A 27230-nucleotide genomic window follows, 5' to 3' on the forward strand; every position below is an offset into this window, starting at 1 on the left:
GCAAACAGTGACAAAAGACATTTAGTGTGGAGGGTTTTTTTTTTTTTTTTTCAAACCTGCACCCAGCAATATGTGAACTAATGGGTTGTTGAATGGAGTTATTTGCTAAAGCTGCTGAAAAATAAAAATCCACCAAAAGTTAAAAGGATATTAAAGTAACGTTATTTGAATCTCTTTTTGATTTGTGTGACCAAGCCATCTCCGTAGCACACCTGAAATAAATGGTTGAAATGGAAAAGTATTTATTTTAGCAGTGCAAAAGGAATATATTGCTGAAGGACTGCCAGACTGCTATATTATTTCATGTGATTGGCTGTTGAAAAAACACCTGAAGAAAAGTCTCAGCCAACATACAGTACACACACTTGCACCCTGAGTCGCTTCAGGCTTGATTCTAATGATACCCATGTGATTCATCCAGCAGATTCATGATTGGCGCGTTAAAAAAAGGAACCCAGCACTGACCTAACAAGCCATATCTTTGCCTTTGTTTCCCACTGTGCCTTTTGAAAGACGTTAGGAAGCACAAATGAAGGAACCTTATCACAAAAGACACTGGAAATGTGACACATTTCCTTGGGGATAATTGCGTTTTGTGTCTCGGTGGCCCACTTCTCCCTCGTATTGATGCTTTGCTGCACAAGAATGACAAACAGCTGCATCACATGTAAAGGTCTCTCTTGTCAAATCCATTCGCAAAGGTTTTGAGCAGACAACTTTGAGTGCAAAACATCCCCCATTGAAGAAATGTTCACTCTTTGCATTTAATTGTTCCGCACGGTGTGAAGGGACTTGTCAAAATGGGTTACATGTAGGTCCTCAGTTTCCCTTTAATCTGAGACTGGCACCCCATACCCACGCAAAAACAAAATGTGGCTACAGATAAAAAGCAAACAAAACAGTGGAGCATGGATATAGTGGTGAATTTCTCATAGAGGATATTTATGTAATCTTAGGGCACCAGGGCTGACTCAAACCAGATTCAGAGCTGCTGTTGCAGAGAGAGGCCCAAGGACAGTAGCACATTTTCTAAATCCCTGGTAGACACAGAAAGTTAAGACAAGCAGTGTTCCAATAAAACAAAGCCCAACCCATTTATCTGAGCATCCCACACAACCCTTGGCCCAGATATACAGCCCCAGGCATCCAGAGCTACCAAATCTTCTGGCAGCCACTGACGCCGATATTGATAAGACGAGTGAGACTCCCACCGAGGAATTCGAAGCTGGACTTCCCAAAACATGAACAGTTCCTCTATGGCGTAAATTCATACGCCGAAAGCACATGATGTAAACCGCTATGCACTATAATCACATTTTAAATTGGGATAAATGGCTTCACATTGATTTCTCTCTTCCTCTGAACTTGTCTAGCAAGTGTTGTGTGGTATGTGGCATTACGAGTTTATGGATTGCTTGACAAAGCCAGGTCTTTGATGAGCATTCGTTCCCTCCGGAGACGCAACACGGCCGCTATTGCATCAAGAGTAAAACGCCTGTTTGAAAACAAATAAAAAAGGCCCTCTCTCATCATTAGATCTAAAGAACTTAATCCCGCACAGAGGCGGCTCTCCTCTTCCTCTAAAAACCCTTTCTTTGTATCCATCACATATGGATTTCCTTTGTGGAGTGTGTCTGCATACCAAGTTGCTGCAGCTAACCTCTGGAGGCAGAGTTCAGTCTTCACCATCATGCCTGCACTCTACGGTATCCCAAGGGTGCAGACACTGGAAAATTATGCACAACATAAAGAAGTCACTTATGGATTACAGTAGTGAAATGAATTATCCCAGTGCATTGGTTTTAATAATACATTTTTTTTTTTTTGTATCTGAAAAGTTACAGCAGACTTTTTTTGTTGTTGTTGTTGTTGCTATGAACAAGCTTTAAATAGAAGCCAGGTTTTACTCCTGCTGAGGGTTATAATGGTAATGAGTGACATGGTGTTCTGGCTCTGCAGGCTTCAATTCAGACTAAATTGTGGCAGGGCCTTGTAGTCACATGAAATTTTATAGCGAATATGTAGGCGCTTTTATTGTTCTGTTTGCTCCTCGTAGAGGCTCCAAGGCTCCTTCAGCTCGAAAACAACAATGACCTTGTTGTTTTCGACTCTTCTGCATTCATGCCTGGTGAAAGGAACACAAAACCTTCTTCAAAGCCGCTGCTCGTTGCTCTTGTATCGGCACAGTTCAGGCACAGAGGAATAGTTTTCAAAGTGCCACCGTTTAGGGCACCGTTTGGATGTGAGCAGATAAATGAATAAATAATATGCCCTCAAGTTGCATTGATGTAGCAGGATCTGATCTGATATGACTCTTCACTCAAGCTAGCTAACATCCAGATGTTCGAGGAAAACCCCGTTTCATTTTTTTCTTCTCCCTCCAGGTTGCGAATGAAACATGGACCCAAGTGCATGTTCGACATCCTTCCAACAGCGAAAAACATTAGGGGGAAGGTTGAAAACAAGCAGTCGGGTGCTTTTAATCTAAATACTTCTGATTTGATGTGGATTTACACATCATGGTTAAAAATAGCGAGTAGGAGAGCACATACAGTATTTACAGTATGTGTTGGCATGGTTCTGGGCATTTTTGCTGCTAAGTAGGCAAAGAATAGGAAGAGAGATACAGGCCTAGTGTGCAGTTTTTAAAGGAAGTGGCGATAACCCGAGGCCAAATTTGCCTGCAGTGTTTGGACTTGGCCTACTTCTAAGTGTTCAGCCATTTAATACGCGCTCCTACACTGTATTAAGTACACAAATGGGATTTTATTTTATACTATGCAGAATGAATCCAGGCAAGTCAACCTACATTCAAATATTTCAAATTCTGTACATACACAAGATTTCTGTATGACCTTGAATACCCTCAGTAAGCTTCCGAGGATGTTTGGCACCACACACTGGCCTACTCGTGTCTCCTGGACCTTCTAGTGCCTGTGTGTGTTTGAATAATGTCCTGCAGGAGACACTCTAAGTGCAACGTCTAGGACTCCGGCGTCAGCAGTAATATCAGGGCAACCTCTCCTCTGTGTGCAATGGCATGGGGGATATTACAGCATTAGAACACATGAATTATAGCCATGTTGTTAGCTCAATGTCAGGGGACGTCGATGTGTTTCACCACGGATGGCATCAGTCAGAAGCTAAAAAAAGAAAAATAGGGATTATGAAATGTTTTTTCGCTTCACCCCCCCCCCCCCCCCCCCCCAGCAGACTGTTTTGGACTGGTGATAAATTCAAGCCAATTTTAGTGAATAATGGCACATTGAATTAGGATGTCACATTTTTTAGTTTGAGGCTGCTCCCTTGCTGTGCTATCACGAAGCCAGGTAGGACTGAGCATTTTGTATCATGGCAAAAATGGATGTGTGTGTTTCCCTAAGAGAGAGAGAGAGAGAAGGGGAGGAAAAAACAAGCAGTACAATAACAAAGGATGCATTACCTAATAGATTTGGCAGAAATACAGAGTTCAGGGCGGTCTGATAAAGCTGGGTTACAGTACTTTAATCAATCACGAAGAACACGAGCCAATTTAGGAAGAAGCCTGACATTCAAGATAGGCTTTCAGACAGGATTAGAAATAGTGAATGGAAAGTGGACATATCTGCCAGGGAGAGCCGAAGGGACCGTTGTCAGGGGGACAGCGTTTCTCCTACATGTGCGATATTGAGACCGCCTCAAACCCCGCCGAAACCCACCCCCACCCCCTCCATGAATTGGAAAAGTCACACTGTTGTCATACCAGCCTTGCCCCTCGGTTAAACTTTTCTTTCTTCCAGCAAATGGGGATGAGTATTCACAATGAGACGGATTTGGTCGCCTCTGTTTTTTACTCCCTTCAAGAAAGGACGCTGTCATTGAAAGTACCCCCCCCCCCCCCCCCCACGCTCGTCATCTGGATTCTCTGGCGTGAGCTAATAATATCAACGTGGACGTGAAATGAGCAGAGTTAGAAGGCAGACAACTGGGAGACACACTGGAGGGAAGCAGCTGCTTTCTTTTCCTGCAGGATATCTCTCCGGTGCTTCTTTTACCTCGTCACACTGCATGCAGCATGGTTATCTAATATCCAGCATTCTGAAATATCAGTAGAAATTGTTTGACTTTTTAATTGGCTGCTTTCTAAATTTAAAAACCAAACCTGAGTGTATCTTAGTAGTTGCTGACTGATTATTGTAAATGAACTATTTATACAACGCCTTTCTACCCTAGTGTAGTGTTTTACAGTGTTGCCTCCTACACACACACACACACACACACACACACACACACACTGATGATGGAGGCTGCCATGTAGTAGTAGCAGTTACAGTACAGGTTCAATATCTTGCTCAAGGATGAGAATCAAACCGGCAACCCTTGGACTACTAAACGGCCACTCTACCTCTGCCACTCTGTTATCGGCCCTGCCAAATGTCTGATCCAATATTCAGCATTTTTACAATTCCTGTAATCTTTAATTTTTTTTTTTTTTATGTGACTGCTGATTTATTTTTGTCATTTTTATTTTTACTTTACAGGGGTAGCGCAATCAACAATTCTGTAAATATATTCGAGCCAGCCAAAAAAAAAAAGAAAAAAAGCCCCTGCTCAATGAATCTCTGAAAGGAAAATACATTTTTAAAATGAACCACTGTTGCACCGTTGCAGCAGCTTCTCCAGCTGCAGTCTTGAACAATGTCCCACCCACAGCACCGTCTGATTGGTTACACACCACGAGTAGCAACGCTGAAGGCTGTAAAGATAAAAAAAAAGTTCTCTCATAATTCAATATTTGTTGAAGAGCATTCCAAAAAGGTTTGGTGTGTTAGAGCTCGTTTTATTCTGAATTTTGATACCAAGCTTTTCATTTTTATTGCAAGAGCTTATCGGTTACAATTTATCCTCGCTCTGCCCGCTTGATTGCTAATAATTATTATCCATCAGCTCTGGAGAAAACAAAAACAAAAACAGTTTGCCTCACGATCCCAGAAATACATGTGGTTTGTTTTTTTCCTGAAGACTTAGGACTTGTAGCTCCATCTGCAGCCTGGCAGCCTGAGTGGGATCAATGAGCAAAGCAGCGAGGGATTGTGATGGTGCTGGATAAGGGGACGGTTGAACTGCGGTGACTGCTATCACCTCGCTAATCCCTCTACATCTCCTCTAAATCCACCTGGATTTTACTCTGAATTAGCTCGTAATGTGATGAATTAACAGTCAAATGTTTAAACCAAAGTTAGATATCTGATTGCCTTACTTCCATGGACCATGTGATAAATATGACTTGAGGTCGTATGTAAGGTAAAGCCTTTAGGTTCATCTGATGCCGTACGACATTTCAGAAACTTTAAAATGCTGTCAATTTCTTGAGCACCTCTTCCTAATGGTTTCTAGAGGCCATGAGGCTCAGCATGGGTTGTTTTAGTTATTTACACTGCGGGATGAAGGTCCCCCTCTCATTAGTTCATCCTTTTTGATGTTGCGATATACATAGTAACCAAGTGCCTCTCACATCACTGTTTACTGTTGACCTTTAGTTAAAAGCACATCACTGCTGGGTTGGTTTAAAACTTAATTACACCCCCATAAAACTCCAGACAGCATGTACAGTGGACAGACCTCATTTAATCTGCACTCATTAGGCTACAGTAACCCCTCATGTCCCTTGTAAATAGGACCCGTGCCATAATGCTCATGCATCTAATAAAACAAAGACGCTGTCTATCTGCTGCTGGTGTGGCACTTGTTGTCGGTGGTGTCAATGGCTCTCATGTACATCTCGGCTTTCAACTGTGTACTCAGAAATCCTGCTTGTCACACAACAATACACCTTGGCACCTCTCACTTCTCTGCAACTACCACGTAATTTGCATGTCAATAGCTTCATCCTATCACTGTGCTTTTGGCATTTGTGAATGCTCGGCAAGGCAGCCAAGTCGTCGAAGTCGTTGAAAAGAAACATCAGAATAATGGGTTGTCGTGTGTTTGTGTGTGTGTGTGTGTGTGGCTGTGCTCATTAACACTTTTTCAAATCCTTTATGGCTTAATTGATCATCAATCCATCTCCTAGACAGATGTTTCAGGATACTTGAAAAACTACACGCAACGACGAAAATCCGAAAAAAAACAACCTGATTCCGAGAGGCATCGCTATTTGAATGTTTGGTGTGTCCATGCAGAGGATAAAAGCAGTGATGAACAACTTAATTATTCTCAACAGACTCCCACTTTTATCACATTTATTATACTCTTTTGAGAAAACATATAAAATCCAACAACCCAACATCATAAAATGCATTAAAGAGAACGTGAGTGATGGCAACTGTTAATGTCGTGATACGCCAGCTGAAACATTTGGTTGGATGTGTTTGCCACTCAGGACCAGAGCAGCGTGATTGTGTTAATTTGATTGACAAGGAGAACTTACTGTAGGAAAGTACAAAGTAAATAAACACATAAAACCGAGGGAAAAAAGTTTGCTTCATCAATTTCGGACTCCTACAATCATTGGCTGAATCGTCTTACCTCTTTGCTGAAAGTGTGTGTCGGCAGTTGAGGTTAAAATGTCACAGCACTCTTGACAGCAGAACAAAAATACACCATAATCTTTAAGGCTCAGTTAATTAATGTTCTTACATGGATTGTTGAATCTAACATATTAGCTCCGAAAGAGAATAAAATGTCACTTTGTCGCTGCTGTAAATGCTAAGGAGCCAAATGCATTAGCAGCTTGTTCATTTTGCAGGCATCGCCCTTCGCCCGGCGCAGTAGGAAACATACCGATGTGGCTGATATTTCCATTTTCATCGAGGATTGTTGCTGACTTACCTTTTAAATTGAAGCTGTTGTTTAGCTTATTATTGAGTGGAAAGGTTCATTTCCTGAACACACACTCATAAAACGTCATCTGAATATTTGATCTTTGCGTAAAAACACAATTCAAAATACAGTGGATGAAAGTGGTGAATTACATGAGCTCAGTGCAGGCCTTGAAAGGGCGCACAGCTAAGTGCCGTCCTCAGATTGATCAGCTCTTCAAAGGCCTGGCTTTGTGTAGAGTCTATGAAGATACCTGTGTTTGTGTTCTGGTCTCTCTAATGCGGCTTAATTAAAATGCTATATTTCTACCAGCAAATGCTGACAGTCGCGGACGTTTCTGTTTTGTATACCCGCATAATCCCATTTAAAATGAATATTGTACGCTATTTATTTCAAACACAGTCTAATCACGTTATCGCAAGAACCATTCTTCTAAGCCTGATAACTGTTTGCCTCTTCTATAATTGCTGGCCAATGGGGGGTTACTTAGTTTTATCTGCATGTGCTACTGACTCAAGGACAAGGACAAGTTAACCAGTAGTAGCCACAGGAGCTGATCCATCTAAGGTGTTCTATATAATGCAGTACCAATGAACTAGGATTCCTGATAGCGAGAGATCAACTCCCCGTTGCAATTACCAGCTTGACCTCAATTAACTCCCAGACACCCCCAGATCAGCTTTATGTTTGAGAAGAGTTAATAGCTGCTTGAAGAAAAAGGTACCCCCCCTTCCTCCAAATCCTTGTCAATTCTTTGCCAGCGCCTATCCAGTCAGATCAATATGCAGCATGGATACATTGCTGAGGATTCTACTCAAAAAAGAGTCTACATTTGATCTCAAATGGTTCTCTCATTAATCTCAGTCATCAATCAATAGAAATGTATATTCTGGTCTTCAGATCAGCAGCAGCTCATGTGTGAAGGGATTATCATAAACTTTCATTTGCTTTACATACGTAGCACCATGCCGATGCTGTTCGGGTTCCCTACACGTGCCTGAATTTTATTATGGGATGTTTCCCTGAAGGCTAAAAAAAACAAAAACATCCTCCTTTCCACTGTAAGCAGGAAATTGATGTTAGCGCCGCCATGTTACAGGCTTTGTGCTGTCCTCTCAGCGACGGAGATGAGAATGAAAATATCTGCTAAATTCTCCGGTGCACAAGTGTATCCTCTCGAGGAATTCAATCTTTTTTTTATTATTATTATTTTTTATTTGTACGTATAAATGTATTTATTTGCTCGTCCAATCAAGGTTGTTGCCACTTCACAAATGTAGAATGACAGAACAGCATCTGTGTTGGCAAAGCGTTAATTAAAGTTTTGATTTAGTTGACACTTGTGTGCCGGTACACTGTTTTTTGTTTTAATGAGCTCGTTGTAACCACATGTCAAAATATACCGCTGTATTTTTTTTTCTTTACTAACACAATTTGTGGATGAGCTAAAAAATGAAGTGCTTTTTGTTCTACATTCGAAATTAATAGCATGAGCTGAGGGTGATTTTTCCACTGTTCATTGTAAATTTGTTCTTATTGACTTAAACAAGGTAGAGTTAAAAAAAAATGAAATACTGTCGATGAAAAAAGACACTAGGTGGCTCTTGAGTGTGGCACATTCAAACAAATGCATACATAAGGCCAATTGTGTTTTGTGGTATTTTATTCAACAAGAAGGACACACAAGTAGACCGACAAATACATCTTACCGACTGGATGAGCTGATAAAGTGACGACAGGACGGTTAACAGAAAATGTCACCATAAACAAGTGAACGAACGGGTAAATATGGTAAAACCACACCCCCGCATGTCAGGTACTGGAAGGATCGCAACCAAAGGAACATTAGCAGTGTTGCATAACAATAAACACGTTATGTACACATTCTGACTCCCACGGGTGGAAATCTCAATTTATCTCTTGATTTACACTCCAACACTCACAAACCTTTTGACTGAAAGAATATATGAAGGTCTCCTCCGTGTCGTGGCCATTATAGTCTGATTGCTGTTTGAACGGATCGCTAATTTTAACCATACTTTTAAGGTAATTGGTAAAACACTGCGAATGTTTGAGTGTTTCCATCCACTGGTGTAATGCGATGTCCTCCCCCTTTCGAGGCAGAAACACGATTTTATTTCCTCAGCTTGCACAAGAGCACATTCATCATCACGTTGGCACGTTACTGTCAGATTTTTGCTTTAATTTCTCAATGGGTAGTCACCGCTTTTATGCACATCAGTCATATCGTTGCACAGAGTACTTTTTTTTTTTTCACAATCATGATCAAACATTACACAGCATCAAGTCATCCTTAGCTCAGAGTATTGTCAACGTCTCTCTTGGGAGTGGAACATATTCGGACGTGATTACAAGCGTTAAATGTTGTCTAAATCCACACGTCTCATTTACAACTCCAATGAAGATTAAACAAATAGTGATTATTGTAGAGAATTTGACCATTTTTTTTCCCTCTTAGAATTTGCCTGATTTTCATCATCCTTTTCCTATGCAGAACTTCCAAATGTGCATTGAAGTTATGAAACAAGGCAGGTGACACTCCATGAAAGAGCCCTGGAGAGAGACAATGCAGTTATGTACTGTAACTGCGTGTATGTGGAAATTTGTCGCTCCAGTGATTCGCTTGTGCCTCTTGAGGAACAAAATGGTATAACAAAATGAGCCAGACTAGCGTGAGCTCTTTTACAAATGATTAGCAAGATTATATTTTTTTATTATTCTCACGCATGAAGACCCATACCAAAGATGAAGCGTTAACCCACAGGGAGGGGAGGTAGCTGTACACCGTGCCGTTAGCTAGTTAGCATTCCATGCTCCAGTGTCAATCTGGAATTATATAAATCGCTCCCTCACAATCCCATCATTTGTTTGGACAGTTTCTTGAGCTACACGCTGACGTATGATATCGCATGCAGGTATAATTTCTACCCTGTTAACCAACTAATTGGCACTAACTGGGGCTGATGGGATTGCCATTAGTCTTGCAGGTATTCATTCATAAAGCAAACGATTAGACAAATTAAAATTTTGACCTGATGACGCTGCTGGGTTAAACAGTCAGGAGATCCCCAAAGTCATTAAGATTAATACTCCACAGACCATGAGTGTCTTTACAAACCTGCATAGTGGTGGACAGACTGAGACAAACTCAGCTGCTTGTGTGCGACTAAAAAAAACACCTCTAAAATTCATGACAATCTGTATGGATGTGTAATGTTCGTTTGTGATCTGCTATAACGATACCCCGATGTGACATTGTCTGTTATGGATGATGTCAAATGTGTAGAATTAACATAATCACCCAATTATAACTGAATGTGCCTTGTTTATAGTCAATGATTTGCTCATTTGGGAAGTCAGGACCGAGGCCATCATCATCTTGTGGTCTTTCTTCGGCAGCACTTTTTTGGCAGGGTGATAAAAACTGCACACCAAACACTTTGTCACGAGAAGAGATCCCACCCCGCAGACGGCATCTGCAGGGGCCTGGATAATAAGAATGCCATGTGTAGTGCCTTAATGTGTTTACATACGGCTAGATGAGAGACGGGCCCAATACTTGCCCCTGCGGTTTCTCAAAGCATCCCTGTGGGCTGCTTGAGTGATTAGCTACTTTCAGTTTTTTTCTGCATCGTGGGATCCTGCAGTGGATCAATATGAGTTAAGGTGATGAACTGTTGGGGAAATTTCTTTATTTATCTTTTTTTTTTTTTTTTACATCTAAACTCCTCAGTCCTTCTCCCTCTAATTGAGTCTGTTAGCTTTGATAAATATCCCTATTCCCCCACATATTGTTTCACATATTCTATTAGTAGCTAAACTATATCTGACAGGCATGCACGCTCAGTCAAGAGAACGAGAGGCAATATAGATGTCGGAATGGACCCACTCCTACTTGCAGTTTTAGGACTTCTAGATCAAATCTGTCTCGATCATTTTATACAGAGCAAACAGTTGTTTCAAGCACCGTCAGCAGTTAAGAGGATGGCTATTATTTATTTGCTGTGCAGCCAAAGAATTCATCTTGACACACCTTGCTCTATATTTGGCCTGCTAGCCCCCCCCCCCCCACTCATGTTTCTGGTAATGATACTCCTGGCAGTATTTATCCACATGCCAGGAGAAGAGGTGGGGACCCACTTGCTTAGCAGACAGCCCCAGCAGCAGCACCGCTGCCGTTCCTCAGCATCTCTCTTCTTCCTCTTCCTCCTCTTCTTTGAAAATATTTCAGCATCACCGTGGTGATTAGCAGTCAGAATGTGCTGCGTCTTTGTCCTTGATTTAATGCCAAATCTCCTAAGTAATAATGACTGCAAAGGCTCTGTCTGTGGGAAAAAAAAAAGCAAAGGCAAAGAATGGTGGGCTCTCACCCCTGCCGGTGCAGCAGCACTGTCTCCCAGCAGGAGCCGTATGAAGCTGCAGTTTGCTTTTGACTTTTTACGAACCTTGTTTCTGAAACATGCCAATCTCCTTGATTTGATAAAGTGTGCTGTCACGCATCAATCCCAGGAGCTCACATAAATAGCTGTGAGAGGTAATGTTGAGCATGTGTATGTATTCATTATTGATTTTGCTGTTTTGAAATGCATGTTTGGCTATTTGCTATTTGTTAGCAGATAATATATATTTCCCTCGATATCGACGCATACAGTAGAGGCCAGAGAGCAATCCTATCATCAGCAAAGCTGGTCTCAAAATGGAGCCTTTGCACTGATGTAACGGGTGTTTTTCTGGAGAAAAAAAAGTGAGGTTAAAACATGAAATAAAGTTCTCTGCTGTTGCCTCTCTCATTTTAATGGGTTCAGCTGAGGTAACACTCCCGGTACAGAGGTTTTCTTTCGTCTGGTTCCTGTCTTGTTGCCTGCCTCTCATCATTTCTATAATGGTACACTCAAGCGTGGTTCTAATGTAACATTTGTAATCAGAGATTATACTCTCTTGGGTCAGAAACGCTCACTTCATTTGAAGTTACATGTTTTAACAGACTAATGTACCTTTGTGAGGGCCTTTGTTGCAGACTGGCTCCTATAATAACAGAGTCAGAAACGCCATACGCTGAACTCTTATTGGTTCCTTTTTTTATCAGAGTCCATTCAGCCTCTCTCTTAAGGGATGTCGGAACATAGGAGTATATTTGGCTCTGCGCACAGAATTTTATTGTGATGCAGAGGTCTCTACGCTTTAGGAGAACAAAGGGAAATATAGAAAAATGTAGAGGCATAAAGTGTTTTCTTCTAAATGATTCTGGATCTGTGTGGGACAAGTTGTGTGTTGTCCTTTTGAATAATGATGGAAACGGCTTGCTAGAATTTAACATTAATCAGGGGTGGGAGAATTTGGACGGAGGGTGCTTGAAGGGGTTGGTGGAGTGCTGTCTTGCATTAAGGGCTAATAACCTCCTTTAGAGTCAGCCCAACCCCCCCACCACCACCACACACACACACGCACACACACACACACACACACACACACACACACACACTGGCACACCCTCACCCTAGTTGTATTTATTACGGGCTGCAAGGCCACGCTGATGAGACGATCAATATTTCTGGGATGATGAGGGAGAACTCATGCAATCTCTCTCTCCCCCTCTGTTCCTCCCTTGGCAGTACTTCAGCAGGTAGAGATCAAAGCAGAGAGGACCTCTGAGATGCTGTTGGAGAGGAGACTGATGAAGTCCTCTGCGCCGTGTGTCCTCTAAACACACGCACTCAATCACACTGTCCTGTGTCCTTGCTGTGTCCTGATTAAAAAGTTTGACCTGATGTATTTTATCTCAACTGGAATTGGCGTTATCACCCCTTATTCTGCAGCTGCGTGTGCAGATCTAAACAGAAAAGTGCTCTTGTTGGAATTGAAAATATAAATCTACGCAAATCTCTGGGCGGTTATATGGTGAAAGTTCCTCCAGACAGACACCTGTCTTTGTCCTCACAATGAATCATAAGTGGAATTTATTCGAATTCACGTTAAACAGTTTTTGATGATGGATCAGACACTGGGACACGGGGGAGCAGATGCCTTTCATTAGGTTTTCACGGTAGTTGCCAGTTTAGCAGGTAGCAGTGACTCCCAGCTACTGTAAAACTAATGCAGTGTGATACATCATCCCAGCAATGTCCCAAGCTGTCCTAGGGATCTGTTTTGGGGATGATCCAGGCATATATTAAAGGCTTGGTATCAGTCAAAGCAGACACCATGGAAGTACATCCTCCTTTAGAACAGCCTGCAGTGCTATTTTATCATGTATTTTTGACTACAAATGATATTATCTGGCCATGCTGGTGAATGAATTCAGGAATCGTGACATCCTAATTCATGGAGGTACCAAGATAAAGGGAAGTGGTGTTCAGGTTTTAGATGTGAACACTTGTGTTTCTTACCATCCAAACACACATTCAACGCCATCCATCCATTTTCTGTTAAGGGTCGCGGGGGGGGGGGGGTGGGGGGGGCAACACATAGAGACAGTCATGTCTGTCACACTCACAGTCACACCTACGGTCAATTTAGAGTATCAATCAGCCTCGTCCCCTCTTGATGTCTTTGGACTGTGGGAGGAAGGTGGACTACCAGAGAGAACCCACGCAGGAACAGGGAGAACATGGAGACTCACACAGAAAGATCCGTGCAGCGGCTCGATCCTGGAACCTTCTTGCTGCGACAGTGCTGACCACTTCACCACCGTGTCGCCCCACATTCAATGCCTTTCTGCAAAATAACAGGAAACATTTCATAAACCACCTATACCTGATTGGGTCTGACCCCGATCCATCTCACTCTGCACAGCTAAAGGCACCAAGCAGAAGCCAATCAGAGGCAGAGGAGTAGGCAGGTCTTCTTCTGAGGATGCCCCCCCCAGTGGGCCTATAATCGTTTCCTCTCGGGCGCAAAAAATAAATTCCTTTAGCACCCATTATGTTTCCTAACTTACTCAGATATAGATAAATGGTTGTTGAAATGATATCACCCATGGGAGCAGTATGCAGTAAACAGCATCAACCAATCAGACACTTCCAATATTGTGTCTTACAGAGTTAGCATTAACGTTAGCAGTGCTAGTCTAGCCACCAGTGGGGCTAGTGCCATCTGGGGTGGGGGGGGTGTATACAGCAAGCGGCTGAATGTCTCAGGGGCTACAACACTTTAAAAACACAATTCATTGCACGAGCCCAACCACTGACATCTTACTGGTAAAATCAACAAACAAATAGCCAGCAGTATTGAGGTCGTTAATTAAAAATACTTGATCAGATGATTTTATTGAATTCTCCTGTTGACCAAAACTTCCTTTCCCTGCCGTTTTCAGTATGTGGATTGCTTCAATGATTAAAAAAAAAATAGAATTACATCTGAAAGTTCTAGTTATAACCACAGAAAGCAAACTGAAGTGATAACGTGTTCTGTCTGTCTCCAACCAAGGACAGCGTGATACAAATAACTCCCAGTATCTGTCTCCCACATCGGTATTAATAGTGTCAGAATTGTGTTTCAGTCTTGTGTATGGAGCAGGAAAAAAGACTCCGTCCAACATTGATACAGAATTTAAGTTCCCAGACATGCTCTAAAAATGGGTTAGTATTTAGGGGTGGTTGTTTTTTTGGGCTGTTATTTAACTAAAAGTACTTGAATCAACTTTGTAAAGTACCTGAGTTAAAAGATGTCAAGGAGCATCCAGTACTTGATTATGTCCTTAAATAAGATGTGATACTTAAACTGTAAAGGTAATTTGGAGACTGTGTTGAGTCTTTTTTTGATATTGATTCTTAGCACATGGAAGTAATAACTCAATAACAGTTAAAACAGTCCTAGAAAGCTCAAAAAGGATGGTAAAAGTAAAGCATGTATGGAATTCATACAAAACTGCACTTGACCTAGACCAACAGAAACTGCTAGTGTATAGCTATATGTGTGTGTGTGGTGCATTCGGTTTTCAAATGTCTTCAAGGTTTACTGCTTCTTCTATCCTTGTATGCAGGGTTGGACTTTTCTTGCACTTAAAAGCATTTGCAGACCGTGTGACCCCCCCCCCCCCCCCCCCCCAGCAATGCAAGTGCTGACAAAGGCCGGCTCATTTGAAATTAAATTTCTCCTTCGATATCAAGTGAAGGTTTTCTTGTACAACTGCATGTGTAGATTCCAGCGGCAAACTTTCCACTGATCCATGGTTATAGCAGATGCGTAGAACTGCCTAGCAATAGCACCTCCAGGAGAATCAGGATTGCTTTCTCTCAGTGGTTAGTGGCCCTCCGATGGCTGCTGGTACATTATAAATCATTTACGCACTCATTTTGGAATGCAATATCCTCCTCTAAATGCTGCCTTTTCTTTTCCATTGTTATTAGAGCGAATGCTGCATTCGGCGCATAAGGATGAGGGCAACTCTAAGCCACAGAAATTGAAAATTGATCAGGCAGTGTGGGAAGGTGTTGTCCCTGGCACAACTGCTTCACCCTGGGAATGTTGATTAGCATTTACAGCACTGTCACTGGAAGAAGCCATGCCGCCTGTAGCTACATCCTCCTCTGTTCCTTTTTTCCTCTGTTCATTTCAAAACGAGATTTCTTATAAGGGCAACCAAGGGAGATGCAGCATTGAAATTTTGAATTGTTCATATCTACACCAAAGGGAGATGTAAGGGAAAACATTGCATTATTTTAGGCAGGTCATGAAAATTTTATGCTGTTACCATGTTTCTGCTTATGACTTCTGCAGTTGTTACAGTACTGTTGGCGTAATTTTTCCTTTAATGTGGGCATGGAAGTAGAGCACAGTTGCCTACTGACAGCTGATGTCTTTTACATCTCAACTTCCCAATTATTAGGCACATGATGACAAGTTACCTAAAAGTTAATTGCTAATATTGAAGTCATGGGTCATTCTTGATGAAGTTGATTGATGACAGCACTAAGAACTGTCATGTTTATGTGAGCTGTTTTATGTCATGACAGAAAAGGACTCCGTAAGTCGATAAAAATGGGAGCGAACTGTTGGGCTGTCAGGGAACTGTCATTAATTCTCTTCTCTTCTCTTGCAGCACGGGATAGAAGATCTGACAAGCTGAGAGAGGACAGTGAATAAGGACCTCTCTGCAGAAGGGAGCTGCCTAACTGCTACTGTTTTCTCCTCACCTGGAAGCCGCCGGGCCCCGGTATCACAGCTGATGACTGTCTCTCAGGTGGCTGGACTGCAGGGCTGAGCCAAGGCACAGGACGCCTGAGTGTTTACTGAGGGGGCCGCCCCGGCTTGTATGTTGGTCACTTGCTCTTGCACTCGCTCACAAGGACCATGTGGTTTTCCCCAAGGAGAAATCGCCTCTCCTTGCAGAACTGGCACGACGCCCACAGTTGCAAAAATTTCAACGTGTCCTTGTGGGTTTTAAGTTTTTGTTGGTGCTTTGCGGTTGTCAGAGGTCAAAGCTACCATCCCACTGTGAACACACAGTATGGGAAGCTTCGAGGGGTCAGAGTCCCCCTGCCTAGTGAGATTCTTGGACCGGTGGACCAGTATCTAGGAGTTCCATACGCTGCCTCCCCAGTGGGAGAAAAACGATTCATGCCCCCTGAGCCTCCTTCGTCCTGGTCAGGGATCAAGAACGCCACCCACTTCGCTCCTGTCTGCCCCCAAAATATTCACAATGCAGTGCCAGAGATCATGATGCCAATATGGTTCACCTACAACCTGGATATAGTTACCACCTACATACAGGATCAACACGAGGATTGTCTTTTTTTAAACATCTATGTTCCAACAGAGGATGGTGAGTGTGTCGAGTACACAGGATCAAACCTTTCTTCCTTCCTTCCTTCCCTCTCTCTCTCTGTCTTCTCTCTACAACTTTGTGCCACTTCTGTATTTTTGCGCGGAGCATGACCTGTTGTCTGGCGCATGCTGTGTCCGTGTCCATCATCTCAACCTCCCATTTTGACTTGATCTTTCATTTAGTCTTTTCATCAACTCTCCCCTCCCATGCCACTGTTAGAGGTTCCTCTTTTGATGACTTATTAAAATGACCGAATTAAGAAAAAAAGAAAAAAAAAGAAAAGAAAAATCCTACAAAGAAGAGATTGGAGAAACTTGGTGCACTTTCCTACCCTCACTGTCATGACTGTTCTGGGGATATTAGTGATCAGTAGCTTGCCTCATAAGTGAATGATCTACTGTAGGGTTGGTGAAATATTCAGTCTGGTACACGAGAGGCCTGTGGCATCAGCCTGACCTATGTAAGACCCTTTACTCTCCTTGTTTCATCCACAATTTGTCCTTGCACAAAGCTCAACAGCAGGTTTTGTGCAAAAAGCAAACATATGGGGCTTGACAAAGTCTTAAAAGATTTAGATTCTGTGATGCCGACTCTTAAATGGCCCCTATTATTTCACCATTGGAGAACCACACAGGCAAATGGGCTTGAAATGTTAAGTGCTCTGAGAATCGAATGGGCAATGTCAAATGACACTTTCGCTTATTATATCTAAATGTTAACTGCAAAAATTAGGAGATGCAGCCTCTCTGCAGATGCAGTGTTCAGTCCTGTGTGGCTGTAATGGGTCTTAAATAGAAGTGCATGTGAATATGGGCTTCCTGTGTCCCAGGATGCAGCAAATTCATTCCACCATTATGGAATATTTCTGCAGCAACACCCAGTTACTTTCTCAACAGGTCCTCTGTTGTTCTTGTCATTGATGACTGGGTGGGGGTGGGACAGGAGGGACAGGGTTCAGAAAGGGGAGGGGGGGGGGGTCTGACCCAGTCTGAGTTGTTGCATGTCACATGCGATCTTTTTCCAGAGCTATCTGTTATTTTGTAGTTTTCCCATTCATTTTACAGTCAAAAGAATATCCAAGGAATGTGCCAGGAAACCCAACAAGAAAATGTGTAGAAAAGGAGGTATGTAAAAAGAAAAAAAGCCAACATGGAGTGAAAGAGAGGAATTGAAAGAGTGAAAGAGAGAGGAGAGTGGTGCATCCTTCCAAAGCCGCCAATATCACCGCCTATCAACTCCCAAATCAAAGTGCTAATTGGGATGAACGTGGGACTCGAATCAACCTTGACATAAGTGTGAGAGATGTGTGTGTGCATGTAATGGTGTGGATTTAGCGTGTGTGTGTTTGTGTGTGTGTACGTGTGTGTGTGTGTGTGTGTGTGTGTGTGTGTGTGTGTGTGTGTGTGTGTGTCAAGGACTGGAAATCCCGGTATCTAAATAAATAATGGATCTTTGTCGAGCAATAGATGGTAATGTCTAACCTGTATTTGATTGATGTTATATGTTATTGTTTGGCTTGTCCATGTTTGTCTTTTTTTTTCTTTAAAAATTCCAATGCTACTGTTGATTAAATTGGAAGCAAGAGTGCTAGAACATAAAATGTGACTTGGTATGCAAGCAGCAAGTCATGTTTCAGACTGCTCTGACAGCACTTGAGACACCAGCCTATTAGAAGTATTTGTCAAACATGACACCTGAAAGCGTCTGAGCCTCAGCCGTTGATTAAATTTACACTAAAAAGTGGAGGCCACCTTTCTCTTTATTGTTCACAATTGTTCAAATAGGGATGGTTGGATATTTCATTGGCTTGACAGCTTTCATCTATCCATGTGGTAAATGCTCGCTCCAATCTCTTAGGTACAGCTAAAATCTTAGTGTTGTGTAACGACAGTGGGCTAATTTTCTGCCTAAAGGCACAGGAAGACTTTACGATTAGCCTTAAGACTGATCCTGAGCATATCTCGCTGTACAGTTTCAGCTGGGAGACCTCTCTGCTGTTTATTTCCACGGAAGCAGAAGGCAGCTACTGGCCTCACTCTCATACATTCTGCTTTGGTAAACCAATTTTGTTAGAGACAGACTGGCCCCCCAGGCACTTCTGCTTCTGAATTAGTCCCAGTTGTGGAATATACACAGAAATATCTCCTTAATATTCCCCTTCCTCTTTGAATTTTTCAATTATCTCCCTCATGTTTGGTAATGAGAAAATGGTTTATCATAAGTTTTATGTATTGGTTTTGTGACACATTATTGTGCAGAGAAGTGATTGCTACATAGTTCCTCTGCTGTCATAAACATAAAGTTTGCAATTTCCGGTCTCACTGGAAAGTCTTCTATTTTAATTGCACCTTAAAAACCAAAAGGAAAAAAAAACTACTTCTACTAATTTTGAATTAGCAGAGCAAATTGAGCAAGATTTACCCTTCCTTGTTTATGTATATGTTTATTTGGTTTAAATGCTGGAAAGTTTCCGAAGGAACCGAGGAAACCAATCCTAGTTTCCTCATTCTAAATTTGAATTGGTTTCATCGCTAAGTGTAAAAACTAACAGGGTCACATTTTCTTTTTCAACATTTGCAGAGCTGAAGACCTGTGTAATGAAGTAGAGTCATACACACGGATACCAATAACACTTCCTCTCCCAGTGTTATGTTGCGTATCACTATATGGACTTCCTGGGGAGGAAAGAGTGATTAATTTTCTGAGAGAAATATGGTATTTGACTCTTGATAAAAATGTCTGTGTGATTGTTGCCAAGCAACAGTCGTGACAGGAGCACAGTAAATGGCCTCCTTACCTAGCTCCGAGCACCTTGTGGCAATGATGATGCCTATCGAATGAGAAAAATACATCACCCATGAGCCACGTAAAATGCATCACGCGTGCGCTGGGAAAGATTCTTCGGCTCCATGAGACAGGAGGTTACCGTATGATACCTGTGCAGCGCAGAGCACGTTTGAATATTGAAAAGTACATATTCAGTGTACGTAAGAGAGGTGGCAGTTAATTCATGAGAGTCCTGTAGTGATCCTGTAGTTCACACGATCCTGCCCTGATCCTGCATCAAAGACGTGGGATCATTTTTTTCCCTCTAAAACGGCATTCAACTGCACAGCAACACCAGACAGATTCATTAAAAAAAAGTAGACGGAATTGTAAAACCTTAACTTTCTTCAGTGCATGACATGCTGCTAATTTTGCCAAATTAAGGTTGTAAAGCACATTTTCACCATGGTACGATCCTACGCCAATTGTAGAGAAAACGGGAAGATCCCTAGTGAGCCAGGTTGGTGGGTTTTTTTGTTACGGTCGGTGAAATAACTGAAATAGATCATGCAGACGCACTCGCATAGCACTTGTGAGACGCATCAACTATACAGAGGCTCTCAACTGGTGTTGCAAAAAAGAAAAATGGTGGAGAAAGAAGAAAAAACAGATATGAGACAGAGCAGCTTCAGAAGATGAAGAGGCCAGAGAATATAGCGCACGTATTTTTAACATATAATGTGAGGGGCATTGTTTTAGCTTTTATGAATATTACACCTGCGCTGAAGAAGCTTGTAGAGAATAGTGCAGACACGCCTGCTAAATGTTATTATATATACTGTATGTGTGTGTAATTATAGACTGAAATGTGTGTGTCTTTGTAGATGAACATAATATACAAGTCATCACGTGCACCCAGAAATCCAGAGCAGACTCCAAAAGTTAATCACTTATTACTCTTTGGTCTTGTTCCATCTGGGCTTTGTCGTACTTCTCTCCATCAATTTTTTTTAATCAAAATCCATCCATTGTTGTTGTTGTTTTTTTTTAAAAAGACATTCTGCTAACAATCAATCAGACACGCCTCCGCGCACAGGAGCACACTAGCAAGGCTTTAATTGGCACCCGACTACAAGTTTACACCGCAAGCAGCCTCCTCCAATGTCTGTCTACACCACAGTGAGGAACAGGTGTGAGGATGAATACGGGTCACACAGATGCAGTTGCTACGTCACTGATGCATCGATAGATCCATTTATTGTTACACCCCTGGTATTTACCCTCACGGGGAAGATGATTTGTAAAGCAGCAACTGTGTATTCTCTTGTTTCGGTGCTGCAGCTGGGGGTCAGGTGGAGGTGGTCTAATGTGCAGGATCAGCGCTGTAGCCCATCTCTCTCTCTCTCCCTCCCTCCCTCCCTCCCTCCCTCCCTCTCTCTCTGAAGTAGCCTTATAGTGTGCATGCAGAGCAGAGCGGAGTGAAGCGGAGCAGTGTAGGAGCCTGAGAGACAGTGGAGCCTCGGTTATATCATTCAGTCATTTTCTCTGCTCCGAGTCAGAGTGAATGGAGTGAGGAGAGGGTAATGATGTGTGGGGACACAGCTAACCACTATTCAGTCCCACTGTGCTAGATTGGCTCGAGATGGGTCAATTTTGTGAGGACAAACCCTGATGAGGTCAATCTTTATCTTTGAAGGGGGTTTACATTGTTAAATTGATTGACAAACCTTACCTAACCTAAGAAGATGTGTGAAATCACATCTTTTTGATGAGGTTCTCATCCAGGCGGAGTTGTGCTGCATTCTGCATGTTTGTACTATATTCACATTATTTTCTGCAAGGTTTTACGGCACATCTCTTTCACTGCTTGTAACCCGCTTGTAAAACCTGTCCTTAGAGTCCTTCACACTGGTCTGTCTGAGTAACAGCGCTTCTGAGAGACACTCTGGGATCATCATTCCTGACTCTTAAATTCAACCCTCATCATGAGTCTATTTGAGACAAGTGCAGTGAAATCTGTTGTACAATTTGGCTTGATTTGGGCCACTCAACTATCATTCCTATGCAGTCCTCATAGGCAGCAGGCTGCCATGTGTTCCACAGCCTGCTGCCAGTACTGAGCAGCCCCATCCTTTGCCAAACCTGTAGATTAACTACCACAGCAGAAACAGCCATTTTTCCTCTTACCAGATGACCTCCAGATGCTAAAGAACTGTGAAAAATAGCCCCAATCCTGGTTAGGCTATGTCTGGGCCATGGCTGCCAGTAACACACCATGGTAATCCCGTTGGTTGGCTGACTCAAAATGCTTCAAAGGAAGGAGGGGCTACTCCCTCAGTGCTGCGGAGGAAATTTGTACGCCAGGCAGACAGGGCAAAAACTTTCAGAGAAGACAGCAAATATTGGCCTATGTGATTTGAAAACAGAGCAGATGTCCCCCTTTGAATAGCAGAAAATGACTTCTATGGGCTTCTATCTGGGACAGTGACCCGAGTGAGTGAAGACTGAATCCAGCCAGCGGCGGAAACAGTCACACTGACTTGAGATGCAAGACTCGACCTAAGCAGGAAGTTCCTATTCAGAAGCCCCCCGCCGCACTGCTGTCCAGCTTTCACTGTCAGACCAAGGCTTGATTTCGCTGTTCTCTCCTTTGATTATCCCAAACTACGAATGAATGGAGGACACAGCCTGTGGAGTCGCCAAGTGCTGTTGAAGAGGAAAACACAGTTTGTTGCCCCTTGTATCTGTGTTAGCTGAGCCCTCAAATGGAAGAATTAGTCAAACTCATGTTATGGTAATACTTTAACCATTTTTATACACATTTTCTTGAATTAAGTCAGAAGTATACTATTATTATTGGACACAGTTGGCTTGTGTGGTTCAGAACAATCCTGTGTCATATATTTTTGAAGATTTGGGTTTTCTTCTAGATAAACACAGGTTCAGTTCACAAGCAGTGCCTCTCATGAACAGTAGCATATGAAAAGCATTTCCTCAATCAAAAACAAGATTTGCCGATCATCTTTTCAAAAGATTTTTGATTGTGCATTAGTTGCATCTGGATGTGCTTGTTTACAATCTTCTTTAGTGTTCTTGTCGGAGTTGTTGCCTATTTGAAAAAAAAAAATCAGGCTTTTTTTTGCCTCCTACTATTCCAGTGAAACTAGCAATGCTGCTCTCCACTGTCAAGAAGTACAAAAAAACGAGACCAAAACATATTTTATTTGTACCATCATATTAAACTCAACTTCGCTCTCTCTGACATGATTTTTAAAGAATGGAGCAAGAGCACAATAACCTTCAATTTACGGATACACTTGCAATCTAAAGCTCAAATAGCCCTTTAACCAACAACAACCTGAAATTACACTGCACAACTGTAATTTCAGTCCCAAATTACTCTACAACACTTTGTCACACAGAGAAACAAACTAGCAATTAAACAAACCAGCATCATCCGACAGAGAACATTCTGCTGTTCATATTGATGTGTGGTGTATTCAACCGAGAAACTGGTGTGAAAATGTTTGAGGAAATTAGTTATTAGCTATTACTTTGCAGAAGTTGGATTTGTCTTCATAACCCCGATTACGTTGGTGCGCAAATACGTGACTAGCATTGCTACAAAGCTTTGGTTCTGTTTTGTTTTGTTTTTTTTTATTTTTTGGTCTGCAATGAAAAATTTACGACCTATTTAAACTAGAGCAATGCATTTAGAGATGGAAGCAGATTGCAACAAGGTAAATTTGTCGTAAAACCTTATTATTCCCGAAGCAAGCATCGCCGGAAAGCTTAGTTCATTTCAGGAGGGTCTAAGGGTGAACATGGGGCTGGCGGGGTGATAATGCATCGTTAGCTATGTTAGCATTTGACTCACCTGGCGACTCCTGAATCTCCTTTTTTTCTCTCTCTCTTTCTGTCTGATCCACCTGCCCTCTTTTTTCCACCACCTAGCTTCACACCTTTATGCTTGAGTACTGCAATTACATCAGTCTTTCCGTGCCTGGCTGGCTGCCTCATTTCTATTGGCCACGCGGGTAATCATCACAGCAAGCAGAGCTCACAACACTCCCACAAACTTTAATTTTTTTCTTTGAGCTGCAGCCTGTGGGTCGTTTAGCAGTCTGGGCTACTGGGAGAACTCCTGATGACCAGTTAGAGCCCATGGCAACCAATACCAGGCTGCATAATGACAAAATAGCATTGCTTTGTGTGCTACTCTGTGCTAATGCAACAAACTAGCAGGGCTAATCAATGCAACAGCATGTAAAACTCTTGAAATAATTCCCCTGGTTTAGGTTAGGAAAAATTCATACTGGCTTACTGGTTAGAAATGAGCAAGAATACATCCAAACTGTGACAACACTTATTCAAATGACCTCCACACACACTGTTCCAACACCAAACAGCATGTGAGCCTTGATTGTTTATACATATGTGAGCAGTGTAATAGTTTCTCTGAATAAATGTTTCATTAGGGTTCAGGAATGGAGACCCTGCAGGTTAATGCAAGTTGCTCTCAGTAATGTCTTTAAACACCTCCACTAACAGACCGTAGACTGGCAGGAAGACATCAGCGCCTTTTGTTTGTTCTTTCTTTTATTATTATTTCTTTATTTTGAGAACAGCTGAAGCGCAGTGTGAGTTTTGGCTGTCCTTTCTTGTAGGATTACAGCCTCCTTAACCTTTTAGCTGCATTCTCGATCATTCTCTCTTATGCGTTGCTCCCAAGCTGTTCCCTCACCTCTACACTGCGAGACAGATTGAAAGAGAGAGAGAGAAGGCCAGAGAGGAGAATTGACAGGAGAGGAGAGACAGACCCCAAGCTTTCTGAAAGAGAAAAATGGCCACCTGAGGATTAGAGACTGAATATAACTGCTCTAAATTGTCAGGGCTGCAACATTTCACATTTCACTAAGTCCCTTTCCACATTCTGACCTTTCTGATATTTAACTCCAAGGCCTATCTATTGTCAGCGAACCTTTTTTGAGCAAAGGAAAGGCAGTTAACATTCAGCTCCTCCACAATGTATTGAGTGAATTGTGGATTCAGTCAAGAAGTCTCTTGAGTGCACAAGCGATCCATATTTCCACGTGTGTGTGTGCGTGTGTGTGTGTGTGTGTGTGTGTGTGTGTGTGTGTGTGTGTGTGTGTGGATATGCGGGTTTCTTTATCCACGTGTATCTTTTTCGATGTGTTTTGTCTTCAGTTGCATCCTGTTGAAATGTTAAATTTCACTACCCTTTCTGTCACAAGTAAGCCTGTCAAACGTGGTTTCTTTCAATTGGATTTGATAAATGTGACAGATTTCTATTTGGCTCGTCAAGGACCACGAATAAAAGCTGTTATTCTTGATGCAGCCTGTTTTGCAATGCAAAGAATTTTCTCAATTCAGCACGTAATGACAAAGTCACAGCGCCGTCACATCTAAAGTGTCAAGGTCAAATATAGGCTCTCTGACTGAGTCACTGCAGATGTCACATGGTTCCTACTATGGATTCAGCTTTGACATGCACACACACGCACGCACACACACAAACACACGCACAACATGATTCAAACTGACAGACTTGCCCTGTCGACACCTGCCATCCAATCTATGGCTGTCTGAAGCACTATTACTCAATAACCTCCCTGTTTTATGTCAACAACACAACAAATACTGGAAAATCTGTAAACACTAACAAGCCATAAAGAAGGTGAAAGCCTCTCGTTTGGCCGCTGGTTTTATCTGCTAAAAACATTTTTGTAGGTTCCCATAAAGCCTGCTTAAGACAGATATGACAAGTTAATGACACAAGCCTTCTATCTGGCTGGATGTCTTGAAAATTTTATTCAGGACAGCATTACCTTATAATATCAACACCGTGTTTCTACTGGCAACCTGAAAGGCAAAGAAAAAAGAGGAGTCCGCACACACCAGCTCCCTTTTGTGCACATATTTGAGCACATCACAACACAGCGACGTTTCGAGCGTTGCCGCTCTTCTTCAGACTCCTCAGACAACTTATATCTGTATATATATGTCTTATATTCATGCACTTTACTTTTTCATACCACTGATGACTATCTAGTTGTGTATTTAATCCTTGGGCCGACATGCTTCTGCATGTCTAATATATCTTAAGAATCCTACACACTGTTAAGTTCATTCGACAGTTCAATAAAAATATATCTATATATAGATATCGAGATACAGATATAAACAAACAAAAACAAAGTTGCTGTATAGACCATGGAATAAAGCCTCCTCCACTTAAAAGTATTTGTTTCACTCAATGCTGCTCAGCTGTGTAAAGCATCTATCAATTGCCAGTGGATGGTGGTGGTATTCAGAAATGGCAGCACATTCGTTTAAATAGAAGCTGTTTAACTTTCACCTATGCCCAAGCGATCGTTGAGTGATCATCAACACTGAAAGAGCAAGACGAAGGAATGATCAGGCGTGTCCCCGACAAAGAATGTGTGGAAGAATGGGTCAACTCATTATTAGATCATGTATTTTGATCCATGTTCTCATCTGAAATATTGACTTAATATTTTTTCCATGCTAGCTGAACCAAAACAAATTATGCATTGAAAGATCAAATTTGTTCAAACTGACTGAGTATGTGGCTGATGTCAGGACACAGGCACGTGTTTGATGACAACATGGAGACCAGCTTCCGCAGCTAACGTGTCATCGAAAAGAGAGACTGAAGTCAGCTTGTTTATTTGCAAATAAGTATGGTAACTAGACCCTAAATATTTATCTAATCAACAATATGCAACACAGGTGAAAGACTCACTTGCTTGAGCATCCCTTTATATCTTTATGGACACAGGAAACGAGTTTCCTTCTACCTTTTCAATTTTTGGAAGCTAGCCTGGCCTCTCTGTAAGGAATGAGCATAATGACTTTTTCATGAGAACACAGGACTATTTTAGAAACCTATTAATACGTAAACTAGTTTACAATCACCACACTAACTTCAGCGAAGACTCTGGGATTATCTTCGGCCTTACATGACGCTCTTATGAACTCCTCGGTCACATTCGTCCTACTGCGGTCCCTTCTCTCTCTCTGGCTTCTTAATTTGAATTGATAGCAAACTCGTTGAAGCTGCAGCTAAGCTACCCCCTGGCCAGCGCGCATGTTGTCTTTTATCAAAGTTACTTTACTTCTGCCAACAGAGAAACGTTTCATGTACAATGTGGAAGTGATATATATATATATATATATATATATATATATATATATATATATATATATATATATATATATATATATTTATATATATGATGAGCTGTGGCGGTACAGTTGGTGTGATGCTCTGTAGTCTGGTGGACTTGAGCTCAGCTTCACACAACTAGCAGGCCAGACCACTGGTGCCCTTCAGCCCCTCCCCCGTCGATACCATTTAAACATGCATAACATGCGTTCTTGTGAAGCTTTAACTGTGAGATTTGCAGTCGAATCAGGCTCCTTTTAACTCATCATTGAATCTTCGACTATTCAGAGTGACTTCTAATCTCAATATGACCTTTTTTTTTTTTGGTCCAATATTGTAACTAAAGGAGAAGAGTCCTCTCTTTGCATGGCAAAAGAATAACACACAGCTGTGTGACCTTCAGTCGGTTAGATCTCGCTATTGATTTATATTTTCATTATTTATAGATAAAGAATAAAAGTGGACATTTTTGCCCAGTGAGAGAACTCTTTTGGCGTTTGAATTAATTGACCGGCAGGTTACCGATACAGGACTCTCCTCAGAAACCTGCGGCTCACAGGTAAAAAAGGAATGTTACACTGAAATTGAATTAAAATCTGTTAAGAAAAGTACTGTCGTTCGTAGGCAAATGCAGGCCTAAGCACTGGCTCTTAACATGAAGCGTAG

At 41.9% G+C, this 27230-nt stretch overlaps 1 protein-coding gene across 3 annotated transcripts in view; it reads left to right on the forward strand.

The window, feature by feature from the left end:
- Window positions 1–27230, forward strand: part of nlgn3a (neuroligin 3a) — a 132326-nt gene that overhangs the window by 10941 nt on the left and 94155 nt on the right. Inside the window, exons 3-4 of one of the 3 annotated variants that reach the window (XM_086221359.1) lie at window positions 15863–16585; window positions 17653–17712. In XM_086221359.1, coding sequence (XP_086077485.1) covers window positions 16114–16585; window positions 17653–17712 — 532 coding nt within the window. In that variant the 5' untranslated portion in view covers window positions 15863–16113. Of the gene's footprint in view, window positions 1–15862; window positions 16586–17652; window positions 17713–27230 lie in introns of those variants that run through there. The other 2 variants (XM_086221360.1, XM_086221361.1) reach the window with 2 other exon arrangements.

The sequence above is a fragment of the Aulostomus chinensis genome, chromosome 13, assembly GCF_037954235.1.
Source record: "Aulostomus chinensis isolate RoL2024-O1b breed Wild chromosome 13, RoL_Achi_v1.0, whole genome shotgun sequence".
Lineage (NCBI taxonomy): Eukaryota > Metazoa > Chordata > Actinopteri > Syngnathiformes > Aulostomidae > Aulostomus > Aulostomus chinensis.